We start from the raw sequence: 17,918 nt of genomic DNA on the forward strand, positions 1-17,918 counted from the left end.
AGCTGAGTGCTATTGGCATGGTTGATTGAGGGCCAGGTCACGCTGCCAGCTGGACAGATCTGAGCAGCACCAGCGCCAGCAGCAGTCCAGAGAGCAGTCATGGTGCTAGTGAGGGTCCCAGCCTGTAAACACGCACACTGACCCTGAGCCCATATGTCTCTATCTTCCGCTTTCTGTAACAACATTTTAATTGTGTTATAATTATGTCTCAGACCCCTTGCATACTTCACATTTAGGTGGAATGAGACTTATTTCAGGTTTGTTAGTACAGAGATTCAAGCACATGTTCACAGGTTCAGCACTTTCAGGTACAGCACTTTCAGAGATGTTCTGGTTGCTCGAGTTGGCAATGTAAAATAATAAGCTCTGGTTACACTGTCTGCTATTTTGGTTCTCATATCTCATCAGTTTTCTCCCTCTTTACTAATCACTTTATGGTATTCAAAACTGAGCCAGTTACAGGTTGTACTTTCTCAGAATGTTGCTTCTTTTTGGAGTAAAAATAATTGACCTGATTTTTCTGTTTAGTTGTAGTTTAGAGACATAATTGCTGCATTAAATGCTTTACTTACAACAGGACATTAGAAAAAAAACTCAAAAGAATGCAAGAAAAAAAAGAACAATATAGCTGTCATTTATTATGTGAAGATACAAAATATACAAACAGAAAAAGCCACAGAAGAATAACAAATAAATGTAATCTAATCTGCCTGGTCTTCTGCGTTTGAGAGAGCAGTCACAACTGATATCTTCTCTGGCAAGGCATCTTGGGAAGATTCTTTTGGTATGCCTTATCCTTCCTGGTATTATTCAGCTGTAATGATTTGGCATGTGATGCAGCATCCCTTGCATCCTGGAGGTACTGAAGAATCAGATCTTGTAAAATCTCACATTTAAAATCTCACATTCATACAGGAGTCCACACAGACGGATGTTGTTCTAACTGTGTTAAGAGTTTAGGAAAGTAGTTAAAAGCATTGTCAGGGCGATCGTAAGAAACTGTAAAATAAGCAACGAAAACGCAAACATAAACATCTAAAATTTTACCACGTACTTGGAAGAACCAAGTTCTTAGAAAGCCTTAGAAAACCTTGATAAGTATGAAGTAGTCTAGTTTTAAAAGTGTGTTTTCTATATCTTTTTAATTCAAGTAAATTAAATCTTAAAATGTCATACACAATTTTTATAGAGAATATATATTTGTCTAGTTATGCCATGGCAATATTTGATCATGTAAAACAAAACTTTCCTCTTACAAACAGACAAATGTCATTTTGGTTAAAAAGAGTGGAACATTCTGGAATTTATATAATTTATATAATATATATATATACTTACTGTACATACACACACACACACACACACACAACTAGCTTCTGTAATTTAAAAAACTGAGGGAACCATCAAATATTGTTGTGGACAGTTTAGGTATTTTGAAGTCAAAAGGATACCACTGTAACAATTTAATAGATATATATTATATTATCTATCACAGCAGGCAAGCACAGCTATTTGGACATTTGTTACCTGGTGCAATAATCAGTTACAGTTTATTGTAAGGTCATTATACTAAAATATTTGTCTGTAGATTATCGGAATTGACCATTTGGAATCAGGTGTTTAGGAGAGCCATGTTCTAAATGCATTTAATAGATAAATGTGTTATTTAATTTATGATCATTTGTTTCATTTTTATTGATCCCTGATTCTACTGATGTTTGAGATGATTGATGAAATGTTTAATTACCAGATTTTGTGAGTGCTTAGCTATGGGATGAATCTGTGTGGATGTTTTTGTCTCAGAGATCTGTATGTTTTGTGCTCGGCATAAGATGCATGTTTGGGAGTGTTTTATATTTGACTGATAGTAGTATGCTTGTGTGTGCATGTGTGCGTTGCAGCATTGTGATGGAGCTGCCTGGCGTCTGGTAATAACTCATCCGCTGTTAATTGTGTTAGTGGTTACAGCTGTCCGTCTGTGGCAGGGCCATATTGGGTGCACCGCTACAGGCTCCTTAAGCCTTCTCTTCCAGTGGAATGAGCTTCCAGAACATTCTCAGTCTCTCCCACCTCTCCCACTGGAGCCCGTCTCACCCGTCAGCTTCCCTCCAGAACACTTTCACTCTGTTCCTGTCCTTCTGCAGCTCGCTGTGCTTGTTACCACTTACTGTTTGAACCTCTTACCAAAGAGCTAGTTTGAGTTTGACATTGACAGATGTGGATATCTAGAGAGACACTGAAACATAAAAAAATGATCACTCATAAAAAATATATATATTTAGTCAATATCTACTATAGACACAGTGGGGTTCAAATTCTGTTATTGCAAATAACACCATAACAGTATGAATGAAAACAAAAAAGTTTGAAAACCCAAGAAAGTGTCTTTTGGGCTTACCAAAGCTGCATTTATGTATTAAAAAAAAAACAACTAATATTATTGCAGTATGCAAATATTTATATAATTAAAATATATTTTAACGTTTTTAAAAATGGATTTTATGCCCTGTTGGCAAAGCATAACTGTCAGCAGCCATTACTCCAGGCTTTAGTTTTTCATGATCCTTCAGAAATTATTTTAGTTTGCTGATTTGTTGTACTGCTTAATATTTTTGTGGCAACTATAATATTATTTTCAGGTTTATTTGATAAATAGAATGTTTAGAAGACTGCATTTATTTAATAAATAAAAATTTCTTCATTATCATTAATGCATCCTACTGACCCCAGACTTTTATATATACATGTATATTTATAATTTATCAAATTAATCTATTATTATTTTACTTAAAACTAAACTGAAACTCCAGGTTTTATAGATTTTAAATTGGTCTCAAACTTTTAGACTCCACTATAGGTAGCTGTGGTATTTTCAGGCTGGACGTTCTTCATGCATGCTGCTACAGAACAGTAGTTTTGAGAAGAAAAGAAGCAGTGAGAAACAGAGAAAGGGGAGGGAAGCCATCTCTCCAGACCTCCTGCTCATGACCTGTGTTAGAAGCAGGTGGCTGGACATTCTTAAACGCACTCCGGTCACACAGAGCTGCGCAGAACGTCAAAACTCATCAGCCCACGGTAGAGGCGTTCCAGACTGCCTGACCATCCGTCCTGCCAGTACATTCATTCACCCAGCCTGCCCTCACAAACACAGTGCTTGCTAGCTTAGCAGGTAATAGCAAAATCATTGATGAGCATCTGGACAGCCTCAGGCATCCCAACCCAACCCAACACCTTGACTTGCCCCTTTACCCTTGAGTTCATCACCAGGCCAAATGGTCTTCCCATAATCTTGACCAGCTATCCAGTCTCAATGCACAACAGGTTGATGCAGGGCCGGCTTCAAACATCCATATGTTGCCCACAGCTGGCCCACATCTGGCCTGGGTTACCCAGCAGAGAATCTAAGGGGTTGTTTCCTAAACGCCCAACATGTTTTTCCACTAGATTTACCACAGGGTTAGCTGGGAGGAAGGACAAACATATCTCCACAGTGCCAGCTTCTTCCAGTCTGGAGTATTTAGGATGTTCTGGTCTGTGATTTCAGTAATTTTGAGCATGTTGCATTAAATGTGTTTGAACTACATCAAGATATGACAAGTGCATAGGGATGTAGTGAATTTTAGGTCAACGTAAGTGATGGTTATAATCATAAAAGCCATAAATTGCTGAGGTTGGTTTTAATAAACAAGAATATCTTGTAAAAAAAAAAAAAAAATTATTTGAACTGGATGTACTGTAAATGCAATTTTTTTTGGAAAGTGCATAAATACCACACACACATTTTTCTGGGATTACTTTTAATGGTTTTATTATTGAGTATTTACATTTTGCACTTACTTTTTTTTATAACCCTAAGCTTTTCTTGGCTTAATTTTACTGAGAACATTTTGTCCATTTTAAAGTCTTCATTACAGAACAATTACATCTTAATAGCGTAAACTCGCCAGCCTGGGAGAATCAAACTAAATTACACATCAGCAGTGAGCAAAGCTGGTATATAATCACTGTAAAAGGACTTTGTCATGTGAGGTGGTTCTTCACATATTAAAATCCGGAAAATGAATTCTTAAAGGCTCAATTTTTAGATTAATTAAATTTCTCGGTTCTTTGATATCTTAGAGAAATAAATTCCAATCGTGGGTTTATAATTCAGTAGAATTGAGAGAACTGGTGAAAGGTCAGACTATCTTTATATATCTGTTTGTGTGTGAAAGCGTATGTGTGGCTGCGTGTGTGTGACCGACCTCAGCTGGTTGAATGATGAAATGAAAAGTGAATGAAAGTTGTCAGGGAAAAATAATAGCTGCCTCTAAGATCCTGAAACCTCCCGAGAGACGGCGAGAATCACCTCATGCAGCATCAGAGAAAAGGCCTTGAGAGAAGATTATGTCCATTCTTCTCTCGTCTTTACTCGTCTATATGCTGCTGATTGCTTTTTGTGTGTGGCTAATTGGTGTTTGCGTGGCTTTGGCTCCTTTTGTCCCTTTGGATGTATTTACACTTGTGCCAATGTGTGTTGTGTGACAGGAATTCTCATTCTTTGTTCAGGGCACCGCGCTTTAAGGGTTACCAGCAACAGGACAGTCAGGAATTGCTGCATTACCTCCTGGACTCCATGAGAGTGGAGGAGACAAAGGTGAGTGCATGATTTGTTTCTTTATTTATTTAGTTTTTTTCTATTTAAAGAGTAACTTTTGGCCCTTTTTTCACCTGGGATCCGTCTTAGTAATACAGTCAAATCGAGATCATCACGTAGACTTAATGTAATGTGCATCTTCTTTAACCACTTGTGATTGAATTTTAAGGGGGATGTAAAAAAATAAATAAATTGCTTTTAAGGCCATACTCAGATTATAAATAATAAAATAAGTAGTAATATAATTATAATTAATATAATAATAATTTAATTATTAATAGAAAGTTTAAAAGCTATACAATATCTATATAAAAATATTGCTCCGTTTAGGATTTTTAAAGCTGATCTAAATGGATGAGTTTGCGGTCCCTGTTTTTTTCTCTTTTTTTAAAGAATGAGCATGTACACTGCAGGTATAGGGTGGTAGAGTTTTACTCCCTGCTTATGTGTTTGCATTGTCCTGTCTCCACTGGAGTGGCCAAAAACGGGTGTTTATTACCAGGTCTACAGGGGGTCTTGTTCTCAGCATTAGGCCCTCAGTCCTTCTCGCTGCATATATAAACTATACCAGTCACTGCAAAGGGCTACATTTGCAAACTGACGGTGGGACGATGACCTCTTTTGGGCAGATGCATAGTAGTTTGATAGAGTGGTTCTTGTCTTCTTGTGGGTCTCTTAATGTGGACGTGCTAGGGGCCAAGACCCACACAACCCCACCAGTGGCTCTAACTGCCCTAAGAAAGCGGGTGCAGCATCAGGCGATGAGCCCCAGGGCCAGCCAGGCCCATTCAGACTTGTGAATGCGGACAGTTGTGCCACTTAGGAACCTTGCAAGTGGCGCGACTGGCCTCATTGTGCATCCTGGGAAACAGTCAGCTGCTTGTTGAGGCTTTGTGATGGAGGACCGTCCCCATCTCCCTCCCTCCCTCCCTCCCTGCCTCCACACTTAGGGGAGGCTGAGGGGGGAGAAAACAGGAAACAATCTGGTTTAAATGTTCCTCAATATTGTGTACTTCAGTAAATTTACAGATGGCATGTACTTATACACATAGTTTTTCAGATGAAACGAAGTAAAAAATATTTATACGCTACCGTTCAGTAAGTTTTTTTTTTATTATTATTATTCTGCGTAGATGCATTAAATTAATAAAAAGTGACAAAAAAATAATATTTATAATGTTATGTGTTATATATGTTTTCTATTTCAAATTAATTCAACAATTTAAAAAAATTAGTTTCATCAAAAATATTAAAAGTGCACCAGTTTTCAACAATAAATGTTTCTAAAGCACTATATCAACATATTAGAATGATTTCTGAACTATCATGTGACACTGAAGACTAGAGTAATGACTGCTTAAAATTCAGCTTAATTTTTAATGTTTTGACTGTGTTTTTGATTAAAGAAAAGCAGCTATAGTGAGCATGAGAGACTAACTAAAATAACGAATTATATTTGAATTTGTATACTGATTTAGAGATATAAACATGCAGAAGTGAAATATACAAGTATATACAAACAAACAAGATTTTGAACAAAAAACATTATAAAACATATAAACATATGGTTATAAAAGCATTCTCCGAAATGCCTCCTCTCTCACCCGCAGTGTCCAACGGAGTTGAGACCCTTAAGCCAGTCACCAAACATGGACACCACAATATTTATGTTGATTAGCCAATAGGATCCCTGCTCACAATATGCTAATTAACATCAGTGAATTATCACCAATTAGCTGTTGAATAAAACCGTTAAGAATGGGCTGCTTAAGTGAGCTCAACTTATCAAGAGAGTGTGGTGGACTAGTTTTTTTAGGGTTTGTGTGATTAATTAGTGTGTGATGCAGCAGGGTCCGACAAAGATGGGGGTTTGGGGGGTTGAGTAGCTGAAGGAGTGGGATTAACCAGGCTTTTGACCTAAATAGCCCGTCCCGAGCGTGGGGACGGGACAATGGGGGAGACTGGTCGAGCCCCACAGACACCGCCACCACGGCCAATTATCTATTGATTGGTGCTATACTGTGACTGTGTCTTCTAACAGCTCTCTCAACAACACAGTCACTGACCATGTCACCTCTCATTAAGACCACAGGGACACTCGCCTTCACAGCTCTTTATGCCCACACATACATGGGATATACAATGCATATGTGCTGCTGTGTGTAATATGTGAAGCACACACTTACTTTTCATCACGTACACGTTTTCATGGCCTTGCATTTGCTTTAGTTTGTTTACCACAACAAAAACCTGAGATAAAAGAAAACATCCAAGGGTGAAGAGTTTAAAGTCTGAGGTGGGAAAACGGCCGTGACTTATTTGATTTGTTTCTACATGTCAAATTCAAGGAATTTTTCACATATAATGGAAACGTTGACGTTGTTTTGTTTATTTTATTATTTAATTGAAACGTTAACTTTTCATTATTAAAAGATACAAGCTGTGGTACTTTTCCTGTGCCTCTATTATTTTGAGCATGATTAAAGGAGCTTTTTGTGACAGCAACTGTTTGAGCTTCATTATCTGACAAAGTGGCATCACATTGTGTTTACATTGACAGCGCATTAAAGCAGGCATCCTCAAAGCCTTTAACAACCCCACGGAGAAGACAGCTGACGAGGAGACCAAACGACAAGTGAAGGGTGATCAGTCTATGTTTCCGTCACCTGCGTTTCACATCATACAGAACAATATTGCCATCTAGTGACAGCTTGTATTCACAAGATTCAAAAAACAATGACACTATTCACATGGATACATCATTTTAAAAAGGATATATTATTTGTGTTAGGTGTTATTTGAATGTGTCTTTATATAACATTAATATACTGTGTATAACCCCTATATCAAATTTTATACTGTATGTTCTACAGCTTATGGGAAGGAAGGAATAAAAATGAATTTTGTTGATCGGATTTTTGTCGGAGAGTTGACCAGCACCATAATGTGTGAAGAGTGTGAACATGTAAGAGTTTCTCTTTTTTGTAATGTACAATGTCCACATACAAAGCCAGATGATATAAATTGTTCACATTTATTTACAATAAATTAAAAATCTATTTAAAATGTTATAATATTGTAAGTGTATACATATCAATTTAGTTTACTATAATTCAATGTAATATGTATACAATATGCAATATGTAGTACAAATATATATATATATATATATATATATATATATATATTTATATTTATTTATTTATTTAATAATACAGTGATTACTAATTGTAATATGTGTAACGTGTTTATATGCTTCACTCCTAGATTTCCACAGTGAAGGAAGCCTTTATTGACATTTCCCTTCCCATCATTGAGGAAAGGGTGAGACCCACATTTGTTAAATATTTTTTCCTTCATTTTTTTGCATTTGATAATCTGTCAATTCACTAAATGTGCTAAATTGTTTTGAGTTGAGTGATGTCTTTTGAGAGCTGCTTTTTTTGCTCAGATCTCTAAGCCTACAAACCCTGGTAGACTAGGGAAAAGTGGGCGGGAGCAAGATGGACCGGCCTCCCATGATGACTCGTCAGCTACCCATTCACAAGCCAATAGAAACAGCAGGAGGTTGAGTGGACAGGTGGGTGGAGTCAATATTATAAGAGACATTGATAGTTCTTATACACAAACTTTCTGAATTTGTGATCTGAAATATTAAGATATCTTAATGTTTTTGAAAGAAGCCCTTTATACTCAAAAAGGCTGCATTTATTTGATCAAAAATATAGTGCAAATACTAATATATTGTAAAATATAAAGAACCGTTTACCACTACAGTGTTTTCAAATTTAATTTAATCCCGTGATGGAAATCTGAATTTTGAGCTCCAGTTTTCAATGTCACATGATCTATCAGAAAACATTCTAATGTGCTGATTTGGTGTTAAAGATACTATTTTTGTTCTTGTTTCTTTTATTATATCTATAAAAGGCTTTCACTTATGATCAATTTAATGCATCCTTGCTGAATAAAAGCTTTAATTACAAAAAAGTTACAAGTTTATTAATTTAAAAAAAAAACTTTACTGACCCCAGACTTTTGGAGTGTATGTGTTTCCTTGCTTCGTTGATTTTAACATTAATTTGTTTGTTTGTTGGATTATGTGCTTAGAAGCTGCAGGGTCGCCATTCATCCACTTCTCAAGATGAGAGAGGTGCAGATTTGGTTTCTAGCCGACAAGAGGAGGAGCTCTGTGTGGCTGGGCGTGGCCTGGCCAGTTGCCAGGCAGATACAATGGGTAGCCAATCAGACTGCAGCGAGAAGGATTCCAACCTGCAGGACAGCAGTAACGATGCGGACAGCGAGGCCTCCGAGAGTGAATGGTCACCACGAATCCCATCTGTGTCCACTCACAGTAGCCCATCAGATAAACTCTCAACCGGCACGACTTCGGCCTCAACAGCACCAAATCCAAGTCTAAAACCAAACCTGAGCCCCACTTCCTTAGGCCCCATTAGACCTCAGCAGGGCGGTGCTGTAGAGCAGCTTGTCAGCGCTGTGTCCAAGCTAGGCCTGGTGCCCACTTCCACTGATACTCTACCTGTCAGTCACAGCCCAGATGAACCGTCCGAGGTCCGGGAGAGAGACCGTCAGCACCATCAAGGGGCCTTCCAAGCCCTCTGTCACAGTTACACCCCCAGCTCTAAAGAGTGCTCCGTGCAGTCCTGCCTGCATCAGTTCACCTCTGTTGAGCTGCTGATGGGCAACAACAAACTGCTGTGTGAGAACTGTACTGAGAGAAGGCAAAGACAGATGAAGAGGAGTGGTATGTATACACACATGAAATATATACAGTACTGTGCAAAAGTCTTAGGCCACTAGTATTTTCACCAACAAAAAATGGTTTAAAATCAGTTATTTCTATCTTTTGTTGTAGTGTGTCAGTAGTAAATATCAGTTTACATTTCCAAACATTATTTTTGCGATTAATTGTAATAATCCAGTGAGATTTTTGTTTGCACAAGGAGTCTGACAGCAGCAAGTGCTCCACATTGAGATCTGATCTCACCATCATCAGTCTGTCTGGAATACCATGAAGAAACAGAACAAACTGAGACAGACTCAATCCAGAAGAACTGTGGCAGTGTCTTCAAGACATTTCAAGAAACCTGCCTGCAAAGCTACCTGTGGTCACACCAAGTGATTTAATTTAGTTAAGTTAAAAGAAGTTAATTAATAAAATCTATTTATGGCATTATTTTTGATGGCATCCACACTTTATAGCTATTTTACAAGTAGCTTTGCAGATTTCTTGAAACGTTTTGGAGGGGCTATTACAGAACACTGGTTTAAATCTTTATGTAGGAATAGATTAAATAAAAAAACATAAAATGCAATTTTTGTGGCTAATCAGAAATACTGTCAAAAGTGTAGATTAGACAGTTGTTTTATGTATGTTTCAGATAAGAAGGCTGAGAAGGTGTACACCAGTGCCCGTAAACAGATGCTCATCTCGGCACTTCCTCCAGTTGTCACTCTTCACCTTAAACGATTTCACCAGGTGTGAATCCTCAGCGCTCCACACATTATAACCTGCTATGGTCATTTGTGTTGCAGTACATTTTGTGTTATTTTAGACAGTTTGTAACCTTAACACAACTGCTAGATGTATTATCACCATCAGACATAAAATTTTAAGTTTAATTAATTAAGTGCCCATTGTTGTTCTCCAAACCTATTAAAGGTGCAGTAGGAATCTTGGAAAATTCTAACTTTAGCCTGATGGCACCGAAAGTGAACGTCCCACCCTCCTTGCAATCGCCATCCAAACCCACGCTCCCTGAATGCATATATACGTTCATGCACAAGTGCTCACTTCTAACGAGCTGGTTATCCGAATCGGACGTGTTAACTAAGCGAGACATGCAAATTAGTGATGGGGACACGGTGTAACATTATAACAAAACTTTCAAATGTATCTAGTATGATAAAACAGATCTTCCAAGACCCATTACAAACGGGGCATTTGTTGCATCCAGTGGTGACATAATTACTGATTATAATGTCTTATACTTTCTTTTTACACGTTTCGTGCTGCGTTAACTTAAAACATGTCTGCATTTGTGATCAGAGAAACTAAAAACTACAAACGCTACTCTAAACTTGCATTTGAATCATCAGTGGCAAATACCTTAACATACGAAAACTTGCTTACAGACTGTGAGTCATAAAAACGCAGGACTGTCCTTTGCAAAGTTTGAACTGCCCCACTTTATAGAAACAGACACCAGCATTGTAGGCTACTCTCACAGGAAATAGTCCTCATCTCTTCGTAAAATGTGCTGTACACATCTGAATATTTGGGTTGAACTGTTCTGGAACAGTATTGAATTACAACTTAACCATTGATTTCTAGTTGTGTCCTCGGCAACAGCGAGAATAAAAGTTATGCCGCCTTCGGTGTTGTGCAAATCTTCCCACATCGTGACGTGGACATGGGGGCATGTTAAAATGAGACGTTTTAGGAAGACATGGTTGACTCTAACTTTTATAAAGAATCTCTCTTTGGATCTGAGACTTTAGTATTTGCAACTTTACAGATATTCTTTATGCAACAAGAGCTTGTAACACTCCAAAGAGAAAGGAAAATTTTTAATTGCATCATATAACCCCTTTAATGATTGCTATCAGGATGTGAAGAGACTTTCAACCAGCATAACAAAAAAAAAATTCTGAAGACAATCACCTATTGCACCTTTAACCAATCATACTTTCAAGTGTGTGTGTGTATGCATGCATGCATGTATGTATGCATGTATGCATGTACATATTAGTGTTCCTGTGGCTAGAGCATTGCGTTAGCAGGGCAAGGTTGTGGGTTCGATTCCCAGGGAACATGTGTTTGTTAAATTTAATTTAATACATATTTATATACGTATATATATATATATATATATATATATATATATACGTATATAAATATGTATTAAATTAAATTTTTAATAAATGTATGCATTTAGCAGACACTTTTATCTAAAGTGACTTACAGTTCATTCAGGCTAACATGTTTTACCAAACACATATATGTGTGTGTGTGTGTGGGCATGGTCATGTGTTGTTTGCTTTATTGTGTGACGGTACACTGATTGAGCTTTCTTTGTCTTTTGCAGGCCGGGATGAATCTGAGGAAAGTTAATCGACATGTGGATTTTCCTCTTTTGCTAGACCTGGCACCTTTCTGCTCTGCCACGTGCAAGGTACTGATTAGAGTAAAACATATCAGTAAAGACCAATGATTTATGAATCTTTATAAAGTAGTGATTCAGTATGTGTGTGGCAGAACCTCGGGTCAGGAGAGCGTGTGCTGTACAGCTTGTATGGCATTGTGGAACACAGCGGATCAATGCGTGGTGGGCATTATGCAGCCTACGTGAAGGTTCGCACCCCCCAGCGTAAACCTGAGCAGCGCCGGAACCAGTCAGGTAGAAAGCCACACAGGCAGCAATAGTTTCCATATGCTAGTCAATGCATTTCTTTGCAGCTGGTTCTGAAAGACCTGAAAAACCTTTGAGTAAACAAATGGTTGTCTGCATTTCGGCACTGGACCGCAAACTTGAGGACGTGGCTTGTTTAGTAAAGGCCAAGTGGAATTTGTTTGTAGTTTATTATCTATAGAGGTTAGTTCACCAAAAAATGAAAATAAGGCCATAAATTACTCACCGTCAAAGCATCCTAGGTTGTGTTCTAATTATGTCAAAGCTCTTAGGGGGTGCCAAAAAAGAAAACCTTGTATGATTTTTTAAAATATGATTCATATTTTTGTCTTGGCCTCTTTATCGTTGAGTTTATTTTACGTTGATCAGTGAATTAGGTGTACCAGACAATCACTAAGCAAAGGAGAATTAAATATCTAGCCTAGGGGTGAGCGATATTGACAAAAAATAACTTAATATTTTCTGGGATTTTGTTGATAACGATAATCAGAGAGATATTTTGCTGAGTTGTGTTGCACTGCAGGACTGCCATGGACAGCTGACTCTGTGTGATGGTCAGTTCACAGCATTGACAGAAATTAATCATTTCCAACAAGTTTAAAACTATTTTTACCTTTGTAAAGCCATTTTTTTCCCTTTGTCAAAGTGTATCATATTCTTAGGCTACATTTTAATTAATAAAATCAATTACAATAATATGAAATTTGGGGCTGTTACCGAACAAATAAAATTGTTACCAACAAAATGTATTTTTGCAATGCAGTGGAAACACAGAAGTGGCATCTGAAGTGGAATTTAGATGCATATACACTCTGTTTAATGCAAGACATGAATGTATTTAACCTGCAGATGCAAACATGAATAATGTTTTTATATTTTAATCCTAAAACGTTAATACTGATATTTGAAATTAGTTGGGAGATGTCTACCAAGTTGGATCAGCTTAACATTGTGATGTCTGTCAGCCATTGGCAATGGACAATGATATCATCTATAAGCCTAACCCTATTTGAAAAAAAAAAAAAGGTACTTTAAATGTGAAATTAAAGCTGCCAGTAGGTGGCACCAAGTAACTGTAAATAAGTAAGTCATTGCGATTGAACGAATCATTTAAATGGTTGATTCATTCAGGAATGAAACACCAGGCGCAAAACAGTGCTGTGGCTTTGTTTGGAACCATCTTTGTTCCAAACACAGTATTCATACCCCTTAATTTTTTCACATTTTATGTTGCTAACTTATAAAATTCCTTTTTTTTTTCTCGAATCACGTTCGTCCAGGGCCGTACAGTTAATGAATAACGGATCAACTACGACAGCCTACATCGCACATCCTGTGATGTGACTATCCTGGATTCGTACATCGCAATAACAATGCTTAAACGATACATCATGCAGCCCTATTATACACCATACTGACATAGCAAAAACAGAATTGTCACAACTTTGTAAATTTATTAAAAATTAAAAACTCAATTAAGCATATTGCATAAGTATTCATACCCTTAACTAAATATTTAGCTAAAGCACCTTTACAGTCTCAAATCTTTTTGTTTGATGCAACAATCTTTGCTTATCAGCATTTGGCAATTATCTGCCATTCTTCTCATCTCTTCAACTGTTAAACTCTGTCAGGTTGGATGAGGGCAGATGCACATTTTCAGGTTTATAAATATTGGTTTGGGTTCAAGCTCAGGCTGGGGCTGGGCCACTCAAGGACATTTATAGAATTGACTATAAGCCACTCTTGCTGTGTACTTAGGGTCATTGTCCTGTTGAAAGATTAAACTTCTGCCTAGTCTGAGATTCTAAATGCTCAGGACTGTTTTCATCAAGGTATCAATTCTACTCTGACGAGTCCCTCAGTCCCTGCCACTGAAAAACAGCCCCGCAGCATGAGGCTGCTACCAGCACACTTTACTTTTGGGATGATACTGTGCAGGTGAAGAGCAGAACTGGTTTCCTTCAAACATGATGCTTTGAATTGAGGTTCATCAAACCAGATAATATTGTTTCTCACAGTCTGAGGGTCTTTTAGGTGGTGTTTTGTAAATTCCAAGCGTGTTTTCATGTGTCTTAACTGAAGAGAGGATTGAGTTTGGCCACACCACCATAAAGACCAGATCGGTAGAGTGTTGTAGTGATGCTTGTCCTTCTTTAGATTTCTCCTATCTCCACATATGATCATGGAACTGTAACTAGAGTGAACATCAGCTTCTTATAACCACTCTAACCGAAGCCCTTCTCCATCAGTTGCTCAGTTTGGCAAAATGTTAAAAACTTGTTTTTCTGCCTTACAATTATGATGTATGGAGTGTATATTGTTGTGGGGGAAAAAAAAACTAATTTAAAGCAGTTTAACATAAGGCAGAAACATATGAGGTCAGCGTTGCACATGGATCGCTCAGAAGTGACAAACACAGAAGCACAGGGGAGACAAAACAGCTGTCACTAATGAGAAGTACAAAACAAGGATTTGCAAAGAAGAATGTTAGAGGATTTCGATATAATCCAAGAGGAGACTGGTTTTCCTTTGCTAAAGTAAGGAAACTTTGCTTCCTTTGCTCCTGTTAACAAACGTTGGTTTTCACGACAGTCATCGACACATGGGCAGTGCTGACCTCATACGTCATCCTCCCAGAGCTGCTTCCTTGTTCTACTGATGGCGCAAACTACATTATATTATATTTTGAATATGGATATTTTTCTTACAAAAACACATTGTGTATATATATATAAAAAATTTTTTTTTATGGATGGGCACTTTTTATTAACTTCTTTTGGACTGAAGCACTACAGCACCCACTAAATGCCATTAAACAGCTTGAAAGATCAAAGACCTTTTTTAATATAACTCCGACTGGATTCGTCTGTATTGAGGGTGAGTAATTTATGGCCTAATTTTAATGTTACACAGTCTCTAAAAGAGTCACTGAATGGAAGCATCTTTTTTGCTTCTCTCTCCACACTTTTTTTTAGTTGCCTTTTATTGTGCTTCCATTTTAAGGACTGTTAAAATGGCAAAAGTGCCAATAGTACGTCAAATCATTTGGGACGCTTAAATAGTTCCTGTAGAATGAGGAGGATTGATTCTCACATAAAAAATATTGATCTTAAGTGTTTTGAACAAGTCATTTTTATTTATATCATATAAAAAGTAGACCACTCTACAGAAGATAGAGACACATCATGTGTTGTCATTTCATCTTTAATGAAGGCAAAGCTAAAGGTGGCATTTTATTAAAATAGGTTAATTATTGTGATTGTGTTGTAATTAAAGGTTATTTTAGTATTAATTGTGTTCTGTAATTTTTAAAGGGGTCCTATTATGCTCTTTTACAAAGTCTTGATTTTGTTTGGGGGATAGGCTCTCATTCTAGGTTGTTCGAAAACATTATTTTTCACTTATTTTACAGTATTACAACACATCTCTCCCCAGTCTGGCATGACCCGCCCGAATAGTTCCTGTATCAAATGAAGGCCCGCCTTCTGAAATATGAAATGTGCTGTGATTGGTTAGCTGGGCTAGTGTGTGTTTTGATGGGCACCATTTGACGCCTGCTCGGGAAATGTCATACTCCTGTGAGCTTCAGTGTAAATATTTGTCAAAATCAAATAAATTTGAGCGTGATTTAAACCCGGATGATTGTAAGCACTCTAAGTTCGTCTGCCTTGGGAAAGCTAGCGTGTCTCTGACATAGTGATAACACAAGTTATCCTCTCTTGAGCAGCTCAACCAGGTCTCGTCCAATTCGTCTGTATTTGTGATATCACAAATCCCAGAAAATATGCGTTGTAGTCCAAACGAGTTGTTCGTTGTAGTTTTTGACAAGTGATTTCTGTTAAACAAAATATGTCATTTTGAAGTGTACTTTGAGTTTTGTAACTTTGTGGTCTTTTTTCATGCTTAGACAGCAACATTACAGACTAACTACAGTTGAAAAAGCATAATAAGCATAATAGGACCCCTTTAATAACTGATAAATACAGTAGTATCAAGTGGATGTTTTGGAGTTAAGAACTAAATTATTGATTTCAAATATGTTAAATGTGGATGTTCTCTGAAAACTAATATCAATTTGTTTTTTAGGTTCCAGAGAGGCCAGCTCAGCCCCACAAGGCCAGTGGGTGTATGTTAGTGACACCAACGTACAGACTGTACCGGAGTCCAGAGTGCTGAACTCTCAAGCTTATTTACTTTTCTATGAAGAACTCCTATAGATCCAGACGGACGCGTGAATGCAAGATGATCCAGACAAATGCAAAACGCAATATCAGCTCCGACAACAGCGAGCACTTACTGCATGACTGTATCCCTGTATTTTAACATAGGATTCCATGTACTAAAATCTTTGTCTTATGGCTCATTCATTACTCAGTGTGATCTGAATTAAAAATGGGATCCATTATTATCGATGTAAAAGATTATGAGTTTAAGTTATTTTAGATTTGAGTTTAACTTTTTTTTTTTTTTTTTTTTTTTTTTTTGGGAGAGGGTGAAATTGCCAAAAGAGTCTATAACCTCTGTTGTGAAAGGAAAACTCAGCACAATATGCAGCTGTTGTTTCAGAGCCGTTTGTACCAGTCATATCCTGCACTGGATCACACAAACTAGTCACACACACATAGATACGCAAACAACATGTCATCATTTACTTGGAGACAATTTAATATTCACAAGGTTGCTTGAAAACAATAGAATAAATTGTAATTTGCTGATTTTCATTTATTTTTGTGTTAACATTTAACTTTGTTTTGCTTGCTCAGTACTAATGTTTTTGAATGTAGTTTGATTCAAATCATAGAAGTGGGCCCTCTTGTAAAGTTTCATGAATGTATAACTTGAGAACATTACTCTAATGGATAAGGAGTTTGTGCAATATTCCTGGACTTTGTCTCATGCCTCATTTATCTATTTCAGAAATGAATACGAGTAAAAAAGAAAACTATTTCTTATTATTTCCCCTCATGATTTTTGAAACCACATCAGTGCCTACAGTTTATGAGGGCTGAGAACTTTTTGCATATCTTTAGCAAAGTATTCCTCCAAGAGTATAAAGAGAACAGTTTGTGTATATACTGATTAGAAATATACATCATTGTATGTAAAATATGTATCTTGCTCAATACTATTTATTCTGTTTACCACAACACCATAGATTTCTGTGGTGTATAAGTCTTCAGGGTTCCTCTTCTACGGCTTGAATTTTGTGAACATAATCCAGTACAAAATCATTTAAAATGATAATTTAAATACATTTAGTGGAAGAAAACCTTTGAGTGGGTTTGAAATTATTTCATCTGGTAACATTTGGGGTCTCTGGGTGCCGTGTCTCTCTTTCTCTTTCCGGAGATGTTGTCGGCCATTAGTATCCCCTGTCGCCACAAATCCCAGGATGCCATTTTCACTCTGTCCTCGGCTGAGATTCGGCGTGACGGGTGCAAAGGCGTGCTGTTTTAGACCATGTCGCTGACTGGTGAAGAGGAGGTGGGTGTGGAATCAGAAAAGGGCAACGTCCGAAACAATCGTGTCCTGCCTTGCTCCTCTCCTCATTCCATTACATTCAAATCAAGACGGTTATCAGTTACAACAGAAGAGTAAAAACACCAACAAGAGTGTGCAATCTTTGCAAAGCATGTCTATTTAAAAAAAAAACAGGGCTCTCTTTCAGTGAGGTTGTGTGAGTGATTTAATGCGAGGTAATGATTGGATGTGTTTCCCTCAGTCATTGGAAGTGACAGAGAAACCTGATATGAGGGACGGGTGGAGCTGATTTTGCTTTCAGAAGAACCCGTTGAAAGTGAAGGGAGCCATTCAGACATATCCGAGTGGAAAAGGGTTTTTGCTTT

At 37.4% G+C, this 17,918-nt stretch overlaps 1 protein-coding gene across 3 annotated transcripts in view; it reads left to right on the forward strand.

Annotated features, from left to right (window-relative positions):
- Positions 1–17,333, forward strand: part of LOC113116027 (ubiquitin carboxyl-terminal hydrolase 45-like) — a 35,437-nt gene extending 18,104 nt beyond the window's left edge. The window contains exons 9-18 of one of the 3 annotated variants that reach the window (XM_026283852.1): positions 4,549–4,636; positions 7,197–7,278; positions 7,510–7,601; positions 7,904–7,960; positions 8,088–8,216; positions 8,747–9,401; positions 10,039–10,136; positions 11,746–11,832; positions 11,902–12,057; positions 16,159–17,333. In XM_026283852.1, coding sequence (XP_026139637.1) covers positions 4,549–4,636; positions 7,197–7,278; positions 7,510–7,601; positions 7,904–7,960; positions 8,088–8,216; positions 8,747–9,401; positions 10,039–10,136; positions 11,746–11,832; positions 11,902–12,009 — 1,396 coding nt within the window. In that variant the 3' untranslated portion in view covers positions 12,010–12,057; positions 16,159–17,333. Of the gene's footprint in view, positions 1–4,548; positions 4,637–7,196; positions 7,279–7,509; positions 7,602–7,903; positions 7,961–8,087; positions 8,217–8,746; positions 9,402–9,600; positions 9,832–10,038; positions 10,137–11,745; positions 11,833–11,901; positions 12,058–16,158 lie in introns of those variants that run through there. The other 2 variants (XM_026283850.1, XM_026283853.1) reach the window with 2 other exon arrangements.
- Positions 17,334–17,918: the final 585 nt, after the last annotated feature.

This window comes from Carassius auratus, chromosome 16, assembly GCF_003368295.1.
Source record: "Carassius auratus strain Wakin chromosome 16, ASM336829v1, whole genome shotgun sequence".
NCBI classification, from domain to species: Eukaryota; Metazoa; Chordata; class Actinopteri; order Cypriniformes; family Cyprinidae; genus Carassius; species Carassius auratus.